At 38.4% G+C, this 24,162-nt stretch overlaps 1 protein-coding gene across 1 annotated transcript in view; it reads left to right on the top strand.

The window, feature by feature from the left end:
- Positions 1-21,311: 21,311 nt before the first annotated feature.
- Positions 21,312-24,162, top strand: part of LOC308241947 (albumin-like) — a gene marked incomplete at both ends in the record, with an annotated part of 65,798 nt that continues 62,947 nt past the window's right edge. Inside the window, one exon of the mRNA XM_080655644.1 lies at positions 21,312-21,609. Coding sequence (XP_080511770.1) covers positions 21,312-21,609 — 298 coding nt within the window. The remainder of the gene's footprint in view (positions 21,610-24,162) is intronic.

Here is a 24,162-nt window from a genome sequence, read left to right as displayed (position 1 = left end):
GTCTCTCTCTTGCAGTCTTTAAGATCCTCTCTTTGTCCTGAACCTTTGCCTTCTTAATTACGATGTCTTGGTGTGGGTCTTTTTGGGTTCATCTTGTTTGGACTCTCTGTGCTTGTGTGACTTTTTTCTTCCCCGCATCAGGGAAGTTTTCTGATATTATTTCTTCAAATAGGTTTTCTAACAGGAAGAGACTTGTGCCTCTTCCTGTCATTCTGGTACCCCTATTATTCATATGTTGCTTCATTTCATGTTGTCCCAAAGCTCCCTTAGGCTCTCCTCCTGTATTTTAATTCTTTTCCCAACTGCAGTTCAATTTGGGTGTGTTTTGCTTGCCTGTCTTCTAATTCACTAATTCAGTCCTCTGCTTCTCCTAGTCTACTGTTGAAAGTTTCTATGGTGTTCTTTATTGCAGCTATATCACTCTTTATTTCTTCTTGATTCTTACATAAGTTGTTGATTTTTTCATCTATCCAGTTTATGAACTGTATGACCCTTATTCTGAATTCTTTTTCTGATATATTGCATGCCTCCGTTTCAACATCTTGATTCTTCAAGTCTGCTTGCAGTAATTCTGGAGCCCCTCAGATGCTGCTTGGCCCAAGTGTCTGCTTTTGTTGCCCCATGATGAAGCCATTTACTTCTATCTGTAGTTGTAGGGCCATGTCAGTCTTTGAGCAAAGACTCTCAGACATTGATAGCCTTGTCAGTCAATAAATTAAGGTCTTCTTGCTGTATATGTAACTGGTATATACATGATATGGAGTTTGACTTCCCAGAAGAATATGACATACTACTTAGTTCTCTTGTCATTTGTGCTGTTCCTTATTAAGAACTTAGGTCATGGTAGAGTTTTAAGGTCTCTCAAGTAAGTGATTTAGGCCTTAAAGATGCTGTTTACAGTGATCATGTCCAGTCTTGTATATTGTATAAATAATTATTGTCATATCCAGCTTTTTCCAGAAATATGTACACAGGCAGAATTTACCTCATCCTGAGGTACCTTATGGCAGGCATTCATTCCTCCATGGAGATGATGGAGGCTTCTTTTTTTATGATGAGAAAAGGAAATGGATGACAGAGTGTGATTGAGGTAAAGAAACTCTTCTACTTTTGAAAGTAATTACCATTTGCAGACCATTGATATCTGATTCCTTTAACTTGCTTGGCTGGAAAGGGTATCATTTAGGACTTTGTGAGGATAATAGAGCCACTATAAAATGTATGGGGATAAGGGACTTATTAAATGTGAAAAGAGCTGTGGAAATGAAATTCTGGAAGAGTGGAGTCAGAGCCTCAGAAAAATCATCACCAATTAGTACTTTAAAATACCTGTCTGGTGGACAAGTCAAAGCTTGCAGAGAAAAGCATGAAGTCAACTCCTTTAGGCTGTCAGAGTACCATAGCAAAGGGGGACTTGTGGTAAGGTCTATGGAAATTGCTGCCTCTTGGAAGTTGTTACTGCATGCAGCTATTGCCTTGGTAGGTCCACAGTCAAGCACCTGGTGGAGGGCCTGGGGTCACTGTTGGCCAACAGGGCCAGCATCTGGGAAAATGAACCAAATGCAGGGGAGAACAAGTGAGGACTTTTTAATATTGTGTGTGTTTGTCACTTTGACAGTGACTTTCTGAGAGTAATGACTTCTGCCTTCCAAATTATATGCAGTTCTTCTTTTGGTGAACTCTAACCTAACACAATCCAGCATAGACATTCAAATCCAAAGCTTTTAAAGATACACTTGTAGGAGTTACCTCAGAGGTAGAGATGGTACAGTAGTCCTAGGGCCACAAAAAAAAACCAAAATCAGGGAATCATATGAGGCTACATTTTTGGACATGTTTAGATCATGGATAATCAAAAAAACCAATTGAGTGTTCCAGTGTCTAAGGGAGTATCATAAAGTACGTAGAAGACCATTTCTCTGATAACACCCTCTTGTTAATTTTTTTTTTTATTGATGAGAGGGAGATAGAGTGACATATTTGTTGTATCACTTATTTATACATTCATTGGTTGATTCTTGTATGTGCCCTGACTGGGGATTGAATCTTCAGCCTTGGTATATTGGGACAACATTGTAACCAACTAATCTACCTGGCCAGGGCCTGATAATGCTCTCTTGAACATGATTTAGATTTTATGCTCCTGCTGATTTAGTTTAAGGCCTTGGGGACGAGCAGTCTCATACCAGGACAGCTTCACAGTTGCGATAATTCCAGGCAGAATTGGGCTTTCTCATTTTTTTCTTAAAGAATACCAGGGCCCCAGCAAAAAAAGCAAAGAGGTTTGAGAGGTTTCCATAGATATTTTATCTATGGAATCTTAAAGGACATAGAAACCTTGAAAGAGTGGAGTACATTTTATTTTTCTCTTTTGGATTTGAGCCACAGATGCTAAATAGATTATGCAGCCAACTGTTGATTCACAATTAATACTGCTTCCAGTTTTAAGAGCACCATAATATATATATGTACATATATATCATCTATTCTAGATATATCTTGAGTGAGTATATATACACATATATATACTCAAGAATGAAAGCATTGGGTAAAATGGTTATCCCATGACTTGTGGGATACTAGACTCAGGTGAAGTTGTGTCAAATTACTTCAGTTTATAGCATGTTTATCTCTGTTAGTTGATAATAGCCTTCTAACAGCAGATGCCTAACATGTATGCCTAGACTTGTTCATCCAAAATTTTCTAGCTCAGTTTGGAGCTCAGTACAACTTAGCTTCTTTTTCTTCTCTTCCACAGTCCTCCTCTCTACTTGTCTATTTACAGTGGAAATTCATCCTTCTTCTGTGAAGAAGGTTATAGCTACTAAAAGGTATGATTAGGTTGCTATGTATGAAATTTAATTTTTTGTTGTTAATCCTCACTGAGGATATTTTTCCATTGACTTTTTAGAGAGAGTGGAAGGGAGAGAGATAGAGATAGATAGATAGATAGATAGATAGATAGATAGATAGATAGATAGATAGAGAAACATCAATGTGAGAGAGATACATCAATTGGTTGCCTCCTACATGTGCCCTGACCAGGGCCAGGGCTCAAACTTGCAACCCAGGTATATTCCCTTCACTGGGAATTGAACCCACAACCCCTCTGTACTTGGGCAGACACTCTAACCACTGAGCTACACCGAGCCAGGGTGAAGTTTGATATTTTGATCAGCTTGGTCTGGTTTTTTGGATAAGCAGTCCAGGCTATCTTGTCCCAGTATAGTGACATTGGGATATGCCACCTGGGTCTTCTTCAATGAAATATAAAGCCTCAGCTACTGAAGGAGCTATGTACTGATAGCTTTCAGCTTTCAGCATCTTCAGAGATTGCCTCAGTTACAGAGTCACAGGAAGTCCTATCCCCAAGAGCTAATAGATGTGGAGAATAAGGGCCTTGCCATCTGAAAGGCCATTCTAGCTCCAAAGCTTTTCATGGGGTTGGTTAAAGCTGTTGCTTGACTTCTCCCCACTCTTGTTTCCTATCCTTCCCTTCCACAGATGTTGATCCCATGAATACTCCTTTGCCCCATGAGCACTCCTCATACACTAAACTTAATCTCAGAATGTACCTTATAGGAATCCAACATACAGCACCTGTATACCTTGTGAGTCTTTCTTAGAGTTGTGCTTGGAAAGATAGATGAATAATACTCCCTCAACCTTCCTCTCCTGAGATACTAGCATTATGATGAGATTATAGTTAAAAGTGTATTATCAGAATAAAAAAAATTCTATTGGAATTTAGAAGGAAGAAAGTGTTCAATGAGAGCTCAAGCAGTAAATAAATCCTTTTCAATGACTATGGTATTTACCTGGCCTTTGAAATATAGTAAAGCATGTCATGATTGTAGGGCACAAAAGATGATCCTATTTGTCTTTTTCTTCTCCAATCTATTCTCTACCCTGCAGCCATTAATTTTCAAACTGAAATATGGTCAGATTGTCTTTTTAAAAAAATAAATCTTTATTGTTCAGATTATTACAGTTGTTCCTCTTTTTGCCCCCATAGCTCCCCTCCACCCGGTTCCCACCCCACCTCTGCCCTTACCCCCACCCCCACTGTCTTCATCCATAGGTGTATGATTTTTGTCCAGTCTCTTCCCGCACCCCCAGACCTCTTTCCCCCTGAGAATTGTCAGTCCACTCCCTTTCTATGCCCCTGATTCTATTATATTCACCAGTTTATTCTGTTCATCAGATTTTTTATTCACTTGATTTTTAGATTCACTTGTTGATAGATATGTATTTGTTGTCATAATTTTTATCTTTACCTTTTTCTTCTTCTTCCTCTTCTTAAAGAATACCTTTCAGCATTTCATATAATACTGGTTTGGTGGTGATGAACTCCTTTAGCTTTTTCTTATCTGTGAAGCTCTTTATCTGACCTTCAATTCTGAATGATAGCTTTGCTGGGTAGAGTAATCTTGGTTGTAGGTTCTTGCTATTCATCACTTTGAATATTTCTTGCCACTCCCATCTGGCCTGCATAGTTTCTGTTGTGAAATCAGTTGACAGTCATATGGGTGCACCCTTGTAGGTAACTAACTGTTTTTCTCTTGATGCTTTTGACATTCTCTCTTTGTCTTTTGCTCTTGACATTTTAATTATGATGTGTCTTGGTGTGGTCCTCTTTGGATTCCCTGAGCTTCCTGGACTTGTAAGTCTATTTCTTTCACCAGGTAGGGGACGTTTTCTGTCATTATTTCTTCAAATAGGTTTTCAGTATCTTGCTCTCTCTCTTCTTCTGGCACCCCCATAATTCAGATATTGGTACGCTTGAAGTTGTCCCAGAGGCTCCTTACACTATCTTCATATTTTTGGATTCCTTTTGCTTTTTGCTTTTCCGATTGGGTCTTTTTTGCTTCTTTGTATTTCAAATATTTGACTTGATTCTTGTGATCCTCTAGTCTGCTGTTGGATCTCTGTATATTATTCTTTATTTCAGTCAGTGTATGCTTAATTTCTAGTTGGTCCTTTTTCATATCCTTGAGGGTCTCACTAAATTTCTTAGAGATTTCTAGAAGATTCTTGAGTAACCTTATAACCGTGGTTTTGAACTCTATATCCAGTCGTTTGCTTTCCTCCATTTCTTTCATTTGTGACCTGTTTCTTTGTCTCTGCATTTTGGCTGCTTCCCTGAGTTGATAGAGTGTCTTTGTGTGCTAGGTGTCCTATAGGGCCCAGTGGCTCAGCCTCCCCAGTTACCTGAGGTGGACACTCTTGGTGCACCCCTTTGTGGGCTGTGTGCACAGTCTTGTTGTAGTTAAGCCTTGATTGTTGTTGGTATCACTGGGAGGAAATGACCTCCAGGCCAATTGGCTGTGAGGATCAGCTGTGCCTACGATGGGAGAACTTCTGTGCTGGAGACACCCTTATGAGGCAAGACTTGCTTCAGTGGGGCTTTGGTGCTCACTGAGTCTGCCCTCCCCTGCCAGCCCGATCCCCCAACTTCCGTCCTTGCCAGCCTGATCGCCCACAACTGCCCTCCCCTCCTGGCCTGATCACCCCCAACTGCCCTTCCCTGCTGGCCTGATCACCCCCAACTGCCCTCCTCTGCCAGCCTGATCGCCCACAACTGCCCTCCCCTGTCGTGACCCACCTCCTCTGCTGGGATCTGCCTCCTCTGTGCCATGCGGAGCCCCAGGCCTCACCATGCAAAGCAGCCACTGGGCCCCGCCTCCACTGTGCACGCGGCCATCTTGTGGCGGCCATCTTGTGACAACATTGCACGTGAGGACCACCTAGACTTTTATTAGTATAGATGACAGATTCCTCTTTTAAAATCTTTTCTTTCAATTAGGATTTTAGGATTCATGTTAAATCCAAAATATTAAAATCAACTGTGAAAACTAAAAATAATATTGAAGGTAATCTGTAATTGAAAAATAAATCTTTAAAAAATCAATTGTGACAATCTATAACTTTCAATACTTTTAGTTGGTTGCATGTTCAAATGGCAAGGAATACTTTTTTTGTTGCAGACAAAGCCATCTATTGGCCCAAATGTTTCAACTGGAAAACTTTGTTGTTAATCTCTGTGTTAAATTCCACCTTCAAGTATGTTTGAGGGTGGTAAAGACTTAAAAATTATTGTCCTCCAAAGTGATTTGAATACATTGATTGGTTGAGTACTAGGGATCTTTTAAACATAGTCATGGGGCTTACCCAGGAATAGTGTATGTATCCTAATACTTGATTTTTTCCTCCACCTCTCCTCCCCTTTTTACTCATATTACACTGAGTGAGAAATTGTAGCACTATCTTTCTCTTACAAATGCTAGTTGTTGTCACCCCAAAGTGCCTTAATTATTTCAGAGCCCTTAACCTGGGATCTTTCACACTACATTTTTTTTTTTTTTTTTGCTTTCCATTTTCCCATACACCACTGATGAACATTATGACAACCTAGAAATACACATAAAAGTTTTAGTGAAACAGATGAAACCAGACTAACAGGAAAATACTTGTCTGCATAGTTGAAAGATTTTCTTTGTTGCCCTGGGCAGTGTATATCTAAATACACATTCCTGTTTTTAGAATTTTGGAATATAAGGGTTGGAAGATATAAAAAAATCATACCTTACAGAATATCTAAATGTGATTGAAACATAGGATAGTATTTATTCTCAGGAATGATGGAGAACCTGGTATCTTGGAAGTGAAAACAGCAGTCATTTATAAACAATACCAGAAATACAATTTGTGCTTTAATTTATATGCTACAAAAAGTTATATGACTATAACTCTCTTTCTCTTCTTTAGTTTTCTGTTTTCAGAGTTTGATAGCTGATGTATGTAACAGAGAGTATTTATTATACTATGAAGAATATCATTTTTAAACTATTTTAATATGTGTAATTATTAGTTTTAGATTACCCTTAGACTGTTGAAATGCAAATCAAAATGCAAAATAATTAAGTGACCAAAAATATAATGTAATATATAATATAATATGATATGATATGCACTCTGAAAAGGAAACCCAGGAATACCCAGTCTAACTATAAATGGTCCCTGATTTCCGATGGTTAACTTACAATTTTTTGACTTAGGATGGTGCAAAAGTCATGGCATTCAGTAGAAACTGTACTTCAAAATTTGAGTTTAGGTATCTGGAGCTATGATACTTTCTCATGATGCTGGGCAGTGGCAGCAAGCCGCAGCTCCAGTCAGCCATGTGGTCACAAGGGTAAATAACCTACACTCTACAGCAGCGATTTTCAACCTTTTGCATCTCTTGGCACACATAAACTAATTATTAAAATTCCACGACACACCAAAAAAGATTATATTTTTTGCCAATCTGACAAAAAAATAGGTATAATATTGATTTAGTCATACCAGACAGCTATTGTTGTGTTAGCTGTTGTCATTAAAAAAAAAAAAAAAAAAAAAATATATATATATATATATATATATATATATATATATATATACATTTATTGCTTTCAGAGAGGAAGGGAGAGGGAGAGAGAGATAGAACATCAATGATGAGAGAGAATCATTGATCAGCTACCTCCTGCACACCACGCACTGGCGGCTGAGCCCACAACCAGGACCTATGCCCTGATAGGTTCATAGGTCAATGCTCAACCTCTGAGCCACACCGGCCAGGCAGCTGTTGTCATTGTTTAATTTGATAATCTAAGGGAAAAGAGGTCAGTCAGTGCCCCAATAGTCAGGTATTGCATGTTTTAAAAATTCTTGCAGCACACAGTGTACCATGTTGCCAGTGTTTTATGGACATTGTGTTCTTTTATGGGCATTGTGTTCTGAGCATGTTTCAGGTAGGTTAGGCTAAGCTATGATATTCAGTAGGGTAGGTGTATTAAATGCATTTTTTACTTACTATATTTTCAACTTACAACGGGTTTATCAGGATGTAATCCCATCATAAGTCAAGGAGCATCTAGAAATCCCTTTGTGGAGAGCATTTCAAAAAGATAGGCAGTAATTCTCTGGAACAACTGAAATTGAGGCCTGTGTTACTGCAGTAGTGAGAGACAGGTCTTACATATTAAAACATCCTGAATAAAGAAAACAGACGAGAATTTTGAATATCAGCCTCAATCAAAATTCACAAAGGAAGTAATTTTGATTTTTGTCATTGAGTTGCTTCTCTCAGGGGCACCTCTATGTTGTATATGGTGGAATGTGAGGCTGTAGGGATTTATTCATTATTAAGGATGGTTGATGAATCTCCTAAACAATACTGGAGAGGAAAACTAGCTCTACATAATTACTTATTACTAGAGGCTTAGTGCATGGATTCCGGCACATTGAAAGTAAATTAATTAGAAGGTGGCTGGTGGGGTGGGACTGGGCGGGACTGGGTGAGAGGGGCCAGACATGCCCTGGAGCCAACCTCCTGCAGTCCCTCCCTGGCTGGCCACATCTGGGGAAGCACCTTGGCTCGAAGGGAGTGAGCGAGGTCCTTCCAGCAGGTGGGGTCCCTCAGCCTGGACTTTTGGGATCAGGCTGAAACAGGCAGCCCAGCATCTCCCGAGGGGTCCTGGAGTGCTAGAGGGCACTCTGCAAAGTTGTTGTCTCTTGGCAGCTCCTGAGTTGAGCATCTGCTCCCTTGTGGTCAGTGAGCATCATAGCTACCAACCTGTTGGCCAGTTGGCCTGTTGCTTAGGCTTTGATATATATAGATTTTAACATATGACAAATCAGGTATTTTGAAACAATGGGGAAGTGAATGAGGAAGATTTTATCAAAAAAGGAAACTTTAAAATATATTGATTAATCTGAACACAATTTGAAGAGGCTTTCAATATATGGAATATATCTGGATATTTTAAATTAAAACACAAATTGGGAAAATATTAGCTTCTATATCATATAAAGAGTTCATATAAAGTGATAAGCTAAATACCACATTCTCAAAAAAAAAAATGAACATACAATTTATTTGCTTCATTTCACAAGAAAACATTAGTAATGGGACATAGAGAATGACCAGTTTCAGTAGTAACGAAAAATGCAATTTTTAAATATCAACATATTATAATTTTATTCCTATACTAAAACTTTTGGAGAATTAAAATGACTAATGGTGAAATTATTTTGAAATATTTATATTTTTCTGGTATCAGTATAAATAGCTCAAACCATTTTATAAAATTATTTGCCAGTAAATATAAAAGGTTATACAGTATCTTCTCCTTTTGATTTTCTAATATTCACAAAAATTTATTCTATTAAAATTAGAAAAAACTTCTTTTTTACAGCAGTGTAGTATTCCATCACGTAGATGTACCACAGTTTTCTAATCCACTCATCTACTGATGGGCACTTACTAGTAGGCTGTTTCTAAATCTTAGCTATTGTAAATTGTGCTGCTATGAACATAGGGGTGCATATATCCTTTCTGATTGATGTTTCTAGTTTCTTGGAATATATTCTTAGAAGTGGGAACTGGAGAGCATTATGCTAAGTGAAATAAGTCAGTCAGAGAAAGATAAATATCATATGATCTCACTCATTAGTGGAATATAATGAATAACATAAACTGATGAACAAGAACAGATCTAGAGACAGAGAAGCATCGATCGGACTGTCAAACCTCAGAGGGAAGATAGGGGAGGGTGGGAGTAAGAGGGAGAGATCAACCAAAGGACTTGTATGCATGCATATAAGCCTAACCAATGGACACATACACCAGCGGGGTGAGGTTTGGGGGGCAATGGGGGGGGGGTGAGGACACATGTAATACCTTAATCAATAAAGAAAAAAAATTAGAAAAAACTTCCAAACAAAATAAAATGACATGCATTATGATTTCAAAGGTCAGGGAAGGCCAATGATAGAGAATTGCTTAAATAAATAATGTGCAGGAACTCAGTAGAATACTATGCTGCCATTTGTAAGAGGTATTTGGCATACGTGCGGACAATAGTAAGATATTTCTCAATAACTAAGATTTAAGAAAAAAATATTCTGTAAGAGTGAGGCAGTACAATCAAAGCTTAATGTATCAGGGCAGAAGAGGAGAATGGCTTCCAAGTCCATAGTATAATTATTATAACAGAATAAACTTACTGATACATTTAATGAAAGACTATTAATGCGGATAGGGTAGCTCAGCAATGGAAACAACAGAAAAAGGAGAAGTCTTGAAGACAAAACAGGTGTGTCCATCCAGTGCTGATTAGGACCTTACCTTGTTTAGGAGTGCTTGAGGTTATTATGGAATAGGCATTCATATTGCATTAGGCACCCTTTCTGTTTGTAAGTAGTTCATTCTTTTTTTTTTTTTTTAAAAAAAATAAGGTTTTATTGACTTTAGAGAGAAAAATGGAGAGGGAGAGAGAGAAAGAAACTTGGATGTGATAGAGAAACATTGGTCACTTGCCTTCTATATGCAGCCCCAAATGGGTGCTGAATCTGCAACCTGGGCATGTGCTGTGACCAGGAATTGAACCAGAGACCTTTCTGTGCACAGGTCGATATTCAACCAACCTGAACCACACCACACTGGCCAGCACTGTAAGTAGTTCATTCTAATCAGGCAACCTCCCTATCATTAGCCATCCTATGTAGCTTGCTCAGAGGGACACAATGTGATAGGTGAAAGCAAATATGGGGATGTAGTCTTGTACCTTTACTTCTTATTGTAAACTAGAGGCCCGGTGCATGAAAATTCATGCACTGGAGGGGGGGTTCCTCAGCCCGGCCTGCCCCCTCTCACAGTCCAGGAGCCCTCAGGGGCGGGAGGCGACCTGGCAATCAGGGAAAGGCCACACTCCATCACACCTCTGCTGCTGCCACTGCTGGCAGCACAAGCCTCGGCCAGCCCTGTTTACCTGAGCCTCAGGCGGCCCTGGGTGGCTGGGCAGCTGCCATCTGAGGCTTGCCTGTGCCTCGGGCCAGCCCTGGGTGGCTGGGGGGCTGAGGAGACTGGGGGACTCCGGAGGCAGGCATGCGTAGCTACCTTATTAGATAGGATTAATAAATTGCTGCATGCCTGCTGCTCTGATGGGGCTGAGGGGACTGGGCGCTGCCATCTTTGGCTGTGGGTGCTGCCATCTTTGAGGGCAGGGCAGTAAATTAGCATATTCCCTCCTTATTGGCTGTGGGCGCTGCCATCTTTGCGATGACATGAGTGTCAATTAGCATATTCCCTCTTCATTAGATAGGATTAATAAATTGCTACCTTGGCTTCATCATATGTCAATCTCTTTGAGGTATGTTAGAATTAATTGATATTCTGTATTCAATCAGTTCTAGCAGGAAACAAATTGAGTATCCCAGTCTGTAAAATTAAAGGACAGTGAAGAGTTTACCAAGGTGAGTGACACCTTGTGGACATACTAGTTATGTGGCCTTCCACAGGTGATACCCTATCTCATTTTACAAAGTCTTTGAGTATCTACACAATAAGATGATAAATATGAATCCATGGAGCAAGTAGAAAAACAGTTTTGATGTAATTTTAAGTGAAAAAGTTAAAGCATAACATTTTGTCTATCATGAAAGCAACCATTTAAAATATACATGAATATGGGCACAATAATAAGGGAACAAAGGAAAAGAAAGTAACTGTAGAAAAGGGCATGTCAAGAATATTTATTTTTCTTTATTGCCATTTTGTTTACTTCATAAATATCAGGAGAAAAACAAAGTTCTGCATTATATGTATATAAAATTTTATGATATTTAATAGTATAAATAGTAGCATATTCTATATAATAAAGAGGTAATATGAAAATTGACCCTCACGCCCTCGCACAAGATGGCCGCCCCCCATGTAGTCAAAGATGGCTGGCACAAGATGGCTGGCAGGGGAAGGTAGTTGTGGGCGATCAGGCCAGCAGGGGAGGGCAGTTAGGGGCAACAAGGCCAGCAGGGGAGGGCAGTTGGGGGCAATTGGGCTGGCAGGGGAGCAGTTAGGTGTTGATCAGGCTAGCAGGGGAGTGGTTAAGGGGTGATCAGGCTGGCAGGCAGGTGAGAGGTTGGGAGCCAGCAGTCCCGGATTGTGAGAGGGATGTCCGACTGCCTGTTTTGGCCCGATCCCACAGGCAGTTGGACATTTCCAGAGGGGTCCCAGCAGATTGGAGAGGGTGCAGACTGGGCTGAGGGACAACCCCCCTCCCCCAGTGCACAAATTTTGTGCACTGGGCCTCTAGTTTAATAATAATTAAATTATAATACATATTAAAAAATACTAATTCTATAGGCATTTTCATTTCTTGCTGACCCATGTATCTATTATGGCCAATACATGGTAACAAAAAACTCAAATTCAAAATTAAAGTGCAATAGGCACATAACTATATACTTCATATAAAAAAAGGATATTTTCTGGACATGGGGCTTTCTAATTCTTACACAAGTGAAAGTATATTGAGCATTTAGTCATCTTCTAAACATATTGAATTCTTTGAATAATTTCTGGAAAATTACTTTATAATAAATATACAAATAGAAAGGCTGGCTATATATAGTATGCTTGCAATTTCCTTTCTAGCAAGTAGGTTAAGTTACTGGTTTACTTCATTAGTAAATTATTATGAAGACCTTCATAATTAAGAAGCTTATCATAATGATGATTTCCATCTATACTCTTAGCAGTTAAAAGTTTATTGTATAGAGTATCATAATCTATGATTTAAATATTAAATGAAGTTTATTGTTGAGGGCTACCAGTATTGGACTTATACAAAATACAGTCAAATGTGAGCATTACACAAATTTAAGTTTGAGATTTAAATTTATCTTAAGTATTTAGGCAGTTTCATTCAAATAGTGATTCAATATGAGCCGAAGTGTTATTGCTCCAATTCTCTCCTTTCCTTTGTGTTCCTCTTTTCTTCTGATGTCTCTTCTGTCTTTTCACCACTGAGCCAGCTTAGTGAAAGTCTGCACCTCATTTTAGAGTATGAAAAGAGCAGTCACTTTTCTCTCCTGTTGAGGAGGAAATACTCTCCCCAAGAGAAATTTTGTTAGTGTCACCACAGTTCTGCTTACCAGGGTTTAGCATCAAAGTTATTCTTTTTTAAAATTCTTTATTGTTTAAAGTATTACATGAGTCTCCTTTACCCCCATTGACTTCTCCCGGACCACCCCCTCCCCCAAAAGCTATTCTTAACATTGCTACTCCCTGATTGTATTCCCCCTGGCTGGTGTGGAAGCTGAAGAAGCCACTGGAGCTGCTTACCACAATCAACAATTTCTCAGAGGTAACAGTAAACAACAAGAAATCGTGGACTAAAAAGGTAAAATAAACTACAGTAGTTTTCTAGAAAAACAATGACAAAGTAGATTTTATAGTACATAAGGAATGTATAAAGCTGATTTCATCTATAGGTACACTTCGTGTTTTTATCTATTTACATTTAATTTCTTGGGGTGACATTGGTTAATAAAATTATATAGGCTTCAGGTGTACAATTATATAACACATCATCTGTATATTGCATTGTATGTCACCACTCCAAGTCAAGTCTCCTTCCATCACCATTTATCTCCTCTTTACCCTCTTTTACCTTCCCAACCCCCCTTCCCTCTGGTAATCACCATACTATTGCCGGTGTCTATAAGGTCTTTTTGTGTTTTTTTTTGCTTAATCCTTTCACCTTTTTCACCCAGCCCCTACCTCCCCCTCCACCGCTCTGATAGCTGTCTGTCTGTTTTCTGTATCTATGAGTTTGTCACTATTTTGCTTGTTAGTTCATTTTGTTCATTAGATTCCACATTTAAGTAAAATTATATGGTACTTGTCTTTCTCTGATTGGCTTATTTCACTTAGCATAATACTCCTCAGGTCCATCCATGCTGCCACAAAAAGTAAGATTTCCTTCTTTTTTACAGCCAAGTAGTATTCCATTGTTTAAATGTACCACAACTTCTTTATCCACTCATCTACTGATGGGCACTTGGACTGCTTCCAAATCTTGGCTCTTGTAAATAACAGTGTAATGAACATAGGGGTGCATATAATCTTTCAAATTAGTGTTTTGGGTTTCTTCAGATAAATTCCCAGAATTATAATCACTGGGTGATAAGGCAGTTACATTTTTAATTTTTTGAGGTAATTCCATACTGCTTTCCACATGGCTGCACCAATCTGTATTCCCAGCAACAGGACGTGAGAGTTGCCTTTTCTCCACATCTTTGACAATACTTGTTGATTTATTGATAATAGCCATTTTGGCAGATGTGAGGTGTGGTATCTGATTGTGGTTTTAATTTACATTTCTCTGATAATTAATGATGTTGAGCATCTTTTCATATGTCTGTTGGCCATCTGCATATCCTTTTGGGAGCATATCTATTCAGGTTCCTTGACCATTTTTAAATTGGATTGTTTTTTTTGTGTGTGTGTGTTTTTTTTTTTGGTGTTGAGTTTTATAAATTTTGGATATTAACCCCTTTTAAGAGGTATCATTGGTAAATATGTTCTCCCATTCAGTGGGTTATCTTTCCATTTTGTTGGTTTCTTTTGCTGTGAAAAAAACTTCTTAGTTTGATGTACTAACATTTGTTTATTTATTTATTTTTGTTTCCTTTGCCCCAAGAGATATATCAGAAGAAATATTGCTACAGGAAATGTTTGAGATTTTACTGCCTATATTTTCTTCTAGGGCTTTTATGGTTTTGAGTCTTACATTTAAGTCTTTAATCTATTTTGATTCAAAAACACTTCAAACTCAAATAAGTAGAAACATTTGGTTAGTCTGTATGCTTCTTATTCATAGAATGTATAAATGTGAACTTAAAGTTAATTTAAAATTATTTGACCTTTGTTTGTTTCTACATGAATTTAGAAACAATGTCTTTCCCTTCCCTTTAACCATAGTAAGAAAAACATAAACATGTTATAAAAAACAAGTAGGCATCAGAGGAAGAATTACATGAAAAATGGAGAGATTAATACAGACAAAATGCATAGCTTTGGATACTAGTGGTTCCACCTATAATGTTATTTATTTTATTTAAAAAAATATATTTTATTGATTTTTTACAGAGAGGAAGGGAGAGGGATAGAGAGTTAGAAACATCGATCAGCCGCCTCCTGCACACCCCCTACTGGGGATGTGCCCGCAACCAAGGTACATGCCCTTGACCGGAATTGAACCTGGAACCCTTCAGTCCGCAGGCTGACGCTCTATCCAGTGAGCCAAACCGGTTTCGGCTATAATGTTATTTAAAAAAAAAAAAAATCTTTCAATTAGTTAAGGAAATACATTTAAAAACCTTTTCTATTGAAATAAACAAAAGCCTTCCCCATTGTCTATAGACAGTTTTTATTTTATTATTATTTAAAAAATATTTTTATTGATTTCAGAGAGGAAGGGAGAGGGAAAGAGAGACAGATACATCAATGATGAGAAAGAATCGATTGGTTGCCTCCTGAATGCCCCCTACTGGGGATCGAGCCTGCAACCCAGGCATGTGCATGACTGGGAATGAACCCGGGACCCTTCAGTCCACAGGCAGACACTCTATCCACTGAGCCAAACCAACTCAGGCTATAGATAGTTTTTAAATGGTCCATCTTAAAACATGGTTTAATGCAGGTACTCTTGAAGTTATATTTCTCTATGAATTGGATTTATATTAATGTTAATGCAATCTTGGATTATATTAGTTCTCTTTAAAGCACTCACATAATATTTTAGTTCTTTTTGAGCCTGGGATCCACTAAAACCCTTTAATCTTTTTCACATGATCATTATCCTATATTCTGAGATTGCATTTTTGAACTTCAGAACTTTTTTATTAATGACTGCCAAATTTTATATAATTTACATCACTTTTTTTAATTGTAATCAGTTAAGGCAATTTTGAATCTTGATTCTCTTATTGGTTATATTATTTCCTGCATGGGTTGACAAACTTTTTCTATAAAAAGCTAGATACTGTGCCCAGCTGGTGTGGCTCAGTGGTTGAGTGTTGACCTATGAACCAGGAGGTCATAGGTTCGATTTCTGATCAGGGCACATGCCCTGGTTGCAGGCGCAATCCTCCATGCAGCCCATTGATGATTCTTTCTCATCATTGTTGTTTCTATCTCTCTCACCCTCTTCCTTCCTCTCTGAAGTCAATAAAAATATATTTTAAAAAAAAGCTAGATACTGAATATTTTAGGCTGTGCGGGCCATACGTCTTTGTTACATATAATACTTTTTATTTATTTAAAACAAAAAACTCTTTTGAGTGTAAAGACCATTCTTAGTTCAAGGACTGTACATTGGCAGCCCTGAGACCAGATTTGGCCCGCAGGCTATAGTTTGCTGACCCCTGATCAACTGTATTGGTTATCATTTGCTGTATAACAAATTATCCCACAACTTAGTTACTTAAAATACCTAACAATATTATCTCACATTATGATCTATGAGTCAGGAATCCAGGGCATGGCTTATTTGGGTGCCTTTGTCTTAGCATGAGAGAGCAAAAAAGAACATGCAGAATGAAACTCATAGTCTCTTTGTAACCTAATTTCAGAAGTGAGTCCCATCACTTTTGCTGTATTATATTCATTAGAATTGAGTCATTAGGACCAGTTTGAACACAAGGGAGGGGATAACACAAAGGTGTGAATACTAGGAAGCAGAAATCTTTGAGATTGTCTTAGAGGCTGCCTACCACATCAATCTATTCAGAGTTTTCTGTAACTTAAAGCATGCTTTATTCACCCAAGTTTTTGATAAAAATATTTAAGAAGTGGTGTTCATGACAATCTTGTGATATGCTTCCTCGACCCCCAAACTAATTCCTGTCCACTAAAAAATACTGTGGTTAATCTCTTCCAAAAATACTGTGAATATTACTGGTTGCCTAGATGTAAATTCTCAATAGTGCAGCCATTGGACTAACATTTTATCATCATGTTCTTGCAGATTTTAGGAGACATTTTTTTTTGGTCAAACATCTATACAAATAAAAGGGTAATATGCAAATTGGTCACAACGCCCTCACAGTAACAACTGAACAGCAGGCTGCATGGGGCGACCAGGCTGGCAGTGGGGGACAGTTGGGGGCAACCAGGCTGGCAGGAGAGGCAGTTGGGGGCAACCAGGTTGGCAGGGAGGGCAGTGAGGGGCGATCAGGCTGGCAGAGGGAGGCAGTGAGGGGAAACAGGCTGGCAGAGGGGGGCAGTTGGGGCAACCAGGCCGGCAGGGGGGGGGGCACTAAGGGGCGACTAGGCTGGCAGGGGGAGGCAGTTAGGGGTGATCAGGCTGGCAGGCAGAGGCAGTTAGGGTGATCAGGCTGGCAGGAGGGGCAGTTAGGGGTGATCAGGCAGGCAGGCAGGTGAGCAGTTAGGGGCCAGTGGTCCCGGATTGTGAGAGGGATGTCCCGGATTGGAGAGGGTGCAGGCTGGGCTGAGGGGACCCCCTCCCCCTGTGCATGAATTTCGTGCACCAGGCCTCTAGTATTTTAAATATCACACTACTTATGCTTCATTGGACAGGTGAGATCAAGTTAAAATAAGTTTTAAGGACTGTAAAATAAGTCATAGCAATGCTGTAGCTCAAAGGATGTCAGAAATAGAACCAATTCCATCCTTACCTTCAGAACAGGCAGTTTTAGGGCTGATTGCATAGAATAGAGGCCTAGATTTTTAAAAAACCATCTAGTGAAGCTTTCTTTTCTCCACTTCCATTTATGCTCTCATAGCAAGATTTATATTATCTTGTGGAATAGTCAATAGACCAAATCAGGGGTAAATTATATTTTATAAATCTTTTGTAGTAAATCACAATCATAGCTTAATTTGGGGATCTGTCAAAATAAGACAATCCCAGTCATTAATAGCTACTCTCTAGATAGCAAGCATATTCCAATACAACATTTCTTCTGCTTTAAGGAAAGAGTATAATACTCTAACCAGAATTGAAAATATAAAGTACCGTAGTTTAAGTGATATATCATTCCAACTTCAGTCTCACTGACAGAACTTTCCCCCATCAAGTAATGTAATAATTACTACTTATTGGGTGTATACTATGAGCCCAATTCTGTGCCAAACAACTTTATATGGATTTTTTCATTAATTTTAACAACTCTGAGAGGTAGCTACTATTTTCATGTGCATTTTACAGAGATTGAGCCACTTGCTTATGGTCAGTCAGCTAGTAAATGATGAAGCCAAATTTTAAAACCCAGCAGGGTAAATGTGGAGTGCTTTCTCTTAAAACAGAGGCACAGTGTAACATTTGTTTATTTGAAACTGCTAAGGAAACTTTTCCTAGGAAAGGTTGACTAATTTACTGGCTATTTTTTGAAAGTTTGATGCCACTAGATGGCATCATTTTCAAGTTTTTATTACTTAAGGTGGAAAAGTAACTCAACTTTATTTTTATTTAAAAATTTAGCTTTATTGAGGTTCAATTGACAAATAAGATTATAAGATACTTAAAGTATACATCATGGCGGACTGATAAATGTACACATTGTGAAAGGATTCCCCTCATTTAGTTAATTAATACATCCATTACTTACTTAATTATTCTTTTGGTGAGAACATTTCTGTTTCACTCTCCTAGCATATTCCAACTATACAATTCAGTGTTATAAACTAGAGTCACCATATTTTACATTATATCTTCACAATTTGTTAATAAAATATATTTTTATTGATTTTAGAGAGGAAGCGAGAGGGAGGGAGAGAGAGATAGAAACATCACTGATGAGAGAGAATCATTGACTAGCTGCCTCCTGCACACCCCCTACTGGGGATTGAGCCCACAACCCAGGACCCTTCAGCCCACAGGCTGATGCTCTATCCACTGAGCCAAACCGGGGCTAAATTAATTTTTAGATATTTTATTCTTTTTTTTAAGTTTTGATTTTAAAAAATGTTTAAAATAGAGAGAGAGATAGAAACATCAATGATGAGAGAGAATCATGGATTGGCTGCCTCCTGCATGCCTCCTACTGGGAACCACGCCTGAAACCCAGGCATGTGCCCTGACTGGGAATTGAACCGTGATCTCCTGGTTCCTGGGTCGACGCTCAACCACTGAGCAACACAGTCCAGACAATAGGATTGTTTTCTTAATTATTTTTTATGATAGTTTGTTGTCAGTGTATAAAAAGCAACTGATTTTTGTATATTGGTTTTGTATCTTGCAACTTTATTGAATTGGCTTATTAGTTTTAACAGGTTTTTTTTGTGTGGAGTCTATAGGTTTTTTTATATAGTATCATATAATCTAAAAATAGAGGCAAAAGCCTTCTTCCTTTTCAATTTTGATGTCTTTTATTTCCTTTTTATGCCTAACTGGCTTGGACTTTCAGTACTATGTTGAATAGGATGTAATGGGCATTCTTGTCTTTTTTCTGATCTTAGCAGAAAAGCATTTAGCTTTTCAGCATTGAGTATGTTAGCTGCAGCTTGTCATATAGTTTTTATTATGTTGAGGTACATTCCTTCTGTACCTAATTTGTTGAGATTTTTTCGCATCAATTTTCTTATTGGTTGGTTTTCTGTGAAGAAATTATCTTTGGTTGGTCAAATTATAATTGCTTTATTTGTAGGGAACTTTTCCAATGGTGTAATATAGCTATGGACAGGAATTGGAGTATTATATTCTTCTTCTATCTGTTCACATTATGTTTTACATTAGTTTGCAGTTGAAGATGAGATCTTATGAAACTTAAAATTTCATCCTGGAGGTTTTCCCTAATGCTACAGTACTGATATGAAGCACTATTTGTTTAATATCAAGTGTGACAAATATTTTTATAGCACTTTTCAGAAAAACACTACTAGAACAAGCTTTTGTGACTTCATAAATAAAATTTGTACTGTCTGGAATTAACCTCTTTTTCCTTTACATCTTATTCTCTTTTACATATTTTAGCCTAACTTACATGTGTATCTTTTTCTTCGTGATGCCTCTTCCATTAATGCAGGCAGTTATATTCTTCCAGGTGTACCTTCGCAGCACCATAGACATAATTTCACTTGAGCTTTTGTATACTATTGATGTGCTACTGATGTACTTATGTGTCTATCCTCCTGCTCCATTGGGAGCATTTCAAAGGCAGTCTTTAAAAATTTTTTATTTGTAACCCTCTCTCCATTTCATCCTAGTCTCTGACGACAGTGCTTGGCGTTGTGTCTGACACTGTAGTTTCTCAATACCTGAATTAAAAAAAATGACATGATATTAAGATATCACAACATATTTATCTAATCTTCTACCAGTGGCATTTGAGTTCTCCACATTTTTTTTATCACATACAACACTTCGAAAAGCATACTTATTCCTGTCTTGTACATGTGTGACAATTTCTTTAGAAGTTCTAGAGGCAGAATTTGTGGATCATAGAGTACATATAGTACATGTAACTTTAATCATAGTTGACATTTGTTGTTCATTGTGGGTGCTCATCAACTAATTTGCCTTCCTATGTTTTGGAGACTTCCCATTTTATAAATATGGTGGGAGGCAGAGGCTTCTTTCCATAATAAACACCGAAAAGGTCAAATGCTTCTCAGCTTCCCTTTCACCCAGGATGTGGACACATAACCTTGGCTCTGTCCTTAGAATTGCGAGTCAGTGCATCAGATAAGAGGAACTCTGGAGAGCTATGCAGGTTATTGCAACAAGATTAAACTTTGTAGCAGTAATAGCGCCAATACTATTGGTGTCATTTAGTATTCTGAGCCAGCTTTGTTTTCAATGCAGGATTCAGTAGCTGTCTGGTGCGAGCCAGAGTGGGTTCTCACTTGACCAATACTATGGTGTGATTTTGGTGCAAAGCCGTGTCTCTAATTGTCTTGGCTTCCTAATGATTCTGTGAGCTATCCAAAATTACTTTAATTATTTCATATTTTGCTTAAATCAAATGATCTTGGTTATCTTTGTTTCTAACTAAAAATGCTGACTGATATAGATGAGCACCAGGAGAGAGCTGGGAATGTTGTTTCTAAATATGCTGAACAGTTAAAACAAAACAAAACACACACACAACAAAAACAAACGAATGACTTTCTCAAAATGTTAACTTAGGCATAGATTGAAAACTAGCTAAAAGAAATCTGACCAATTCATAATGTAAGGGAATCTGAGCATGATAGACCAATAAAAAGGAATAATACAATTGAAGATTTAACTGAATTTACCTACAAGAGTATTCTTATCAGAATTTGTGTATCTGGGAGTGGTTTTAATTGTATCTGGGAGTGGTTTTAATTGTCTTCAAATCTAGACAACAATTCACATTGAAGGACATTGACAGGAGTGATGTCAGAGGAATGGCGACTCAAGGGTATGTGTATCCTCTCCCCCTAACATTTCAACAAAATAACCACCTATAATTCAACAGAGAAGTGTCTGCTCAACATGGATGCACACCTGAGAGACCTGCCCACTGGAAAAACTAAGGTGGGCTTCTTGGAACAACCGGGGAGACAAGAAGGGAGGGAAGTCGAACAGGGTTACAGCGCAGCAGCTGGGAACTGGCAGCAGCAGTTACGGGCACTTTATTCAGCTGGTCGGGAAGCTGGACGAATGGTCGGGATGAACAGAGAGCTAACCTGGCAAGTGGCTGGCTGTTGGAGTTGCCACTGGAGTGGTGGCATCGTGTGGTTGCGCACACAAACAGTGAGTGTCCGAATCGTGGGGGCGCATTGTGAATGGGGTCTGAGTTGCATGTGTGAGCTGCGAGTCAGCAGACACCCTCCCTACAGAGTTCCTCCCCATGGCTGGGCCTGGCTGCAGGCTTTCAGGCAAAGAAAATAAATCCCAGAGCCCTGCCACTGATTAGACTCCCAAATCTCGCCTCCCGCCTCCCGCCTCCCGTTGCCCTTGGAGTTGGCTACAGGAGTGTATTATCTGTGGGCCAAGAGCAGTTACAGTAGAAACACAGTTTCCCTGTGTGATTGAATCCCAGGAGGGGTGCTTGGACTGGACCCTTGGAGGTCAGGGGTTGCCATTACCATGAGAGAAAAACAAACCTCACCCCCAAGCAGCCTTAAGGAAGCCTCAAAGGCTCAAAACTGTGAGGCCACAGAGGATAAAAAAAAATCTTGCAAATTCAGTGCCATCTACTGGAACAGAGTAGAAAGACCTCCTCAAAGATAAATGGGAAAACAAAGGAGAACAGCGCATGCCATGGACAACCACAACAAAGATGACCAGAAAGAAAATGAAAAAAATCCCCAGAAAACAGGCTGGAACACATGGAATTATGCAAGTTGAATGACAGAGATTTCAAGATTGCAGTTCTGAAAATACTCAATGAGATGTGAGAAAATACTGACAGACAAATCAGTGCACTCAGAAAACAAATCAATGAACAAAATGACTATTTCTCCAAAGAAATTTAAATTTAAAAAAAGAATATAGCAGAAATCCTGGAAATGAAGCAGGCAATTAAAGAAATTAAGAGTGAGCTGATGAGCATAGAAAACAGAACCAACCAGTTAGAGGAAAAAACTAGTGATATTGAAAATAGGAATCAAGAAATAATGCAGAGGGAAGAAGAGAGAGACCTGAGAATAAAGAAATACAAAATAGCCCTACGAAACCTCTCTGATTTCATTAAAAAAAAAAACACACAAAAAAAACCCCAAAACATCAGAATCATAGGCATAGGGGAGGAGGAAGAGAGAGAGTGGAATGGAGAGTCTGTTAAAACAAATTGTGGATTAGAACTTCCAAAATCTATGGAAAGAACTAGATCCTCGAATCCAAGAAGAAAACAGAACACCTAGTTACCTCAACCCAAAGAAGCCTTCTCCAAGTCATTTGGAAATGAAGCTGTCAAAAATTAGTGACAAAGAAAAAATCCTCAAAGCATCCAGGGAAAAGAAGGAAGTGAGCTACAAAAGAAAACCCATCAGAACTTCACATGAATTCTCAGCAGAAACTCTACAAGCCAGAAGAGAGTGGAACCAAATATTCAAATGTCTGAAAGAGAGAAATTACCAGCCACACATATTATATCCAGCAAAATTATCCTTGAAATATGAAGGAGAAATAAGAACATTCCCAGACATACAGAAGCTAAGGGATTTAGTCACTAGAAAACCTCCATTGCAGGAAATACTCAAGGGAGTTATTCTACCTGGAACAAAGAACATAAGGTCATAACACTACAGGTAGGATTGCCAAAAACTCACAGCATAAATAGGGATAATTTGTGACAATAAAAATATACAAGGGGAAGAGGGACATGTATGAACAGGCAAAGGAAAATGAAGATCAGATGCACTCAAAAGGGAAAAACTATGGTATATATGCAACTTCACTTTCTATAAAACTAATGGCAACCACACACAGAAATTCCCCAAACAAGACATATAGCTTAAAAACAGAGGAAACAGAAGAAAGATGTATGGAATACCACTAAAAAACAAACAAAACAAAAACAAAACAAAAAACCAAAACAACAACAAAAAACCCCCCACAGAAAACAAAAACAACAACAGATAGGAGCATAAAGGAAAAGAACCAATGGAGGAACAGAGTTGCCAGAAAACAAAAGATAAAATGGCTATAGGAAATCCTCATACATCAATAATTAACCTTAATGTAAATGGTCTAGATTCACCAGTAAAGAGGCACAGAGTAGCAGAGTAGATAAAAAGATAAAACCAACCATATGCTGCCTACAAGAGACACATCTAAACAGCAGAGACAAAGGTAGATTCAAAGTAAAAGGGTGGAAAATGATTCTCCAAGCAAATAACATCCACAAAAAAGCAGGTGTAGCCATACTTATATCTGACAAAATAGATCTCAAGATAACAAAGATAGTAAGGGTCAAAGATGACACTTTATAATGATAAATGGGAAACTACATCAAGAAAACACAACACTTCTTAATATATATGTGCCTAACCAGGGAGCACTGAAATATATTAAACAGCTACTCACAGAACTAAAGGGAGAAACAGATCAAAACACAATCATAGTTGGAGAACTTAACACTCCATTGACAGCCCTAGACAGATCAACCAAACAAAAAAAAAATTAATAAAGAAATATCAGCATTAAATGAAACACTAGACCAAATGGATATAATCGATATTTACAGAACATTTCATCCCAGAACATCAGACTACTCCAATGCACATAGAATATTTTCAAGGATAGACCATATGTTGGGTCACAGAACAAGCATCAACAAATTCAAAAAGGTTGAAATTATTCCAAGCATATTTTCTGACCACGAAGCCATGAAATTAGA

This window comes from Plecotus auritus, assembly GCF_963455305.1.
Source record: "Plecotus auritus genome assembly, chromosome: 1".
Classification (NCBI taxonomy): Eukaryota; Metazoa; Chordata; class Mammalia; order Chiroptera; family Vespertilionidae; genus Plecotus; species Plecotus auritus.
This window is presented reverse-complemented; position numbering and strand designations above follow the sequence as displayed.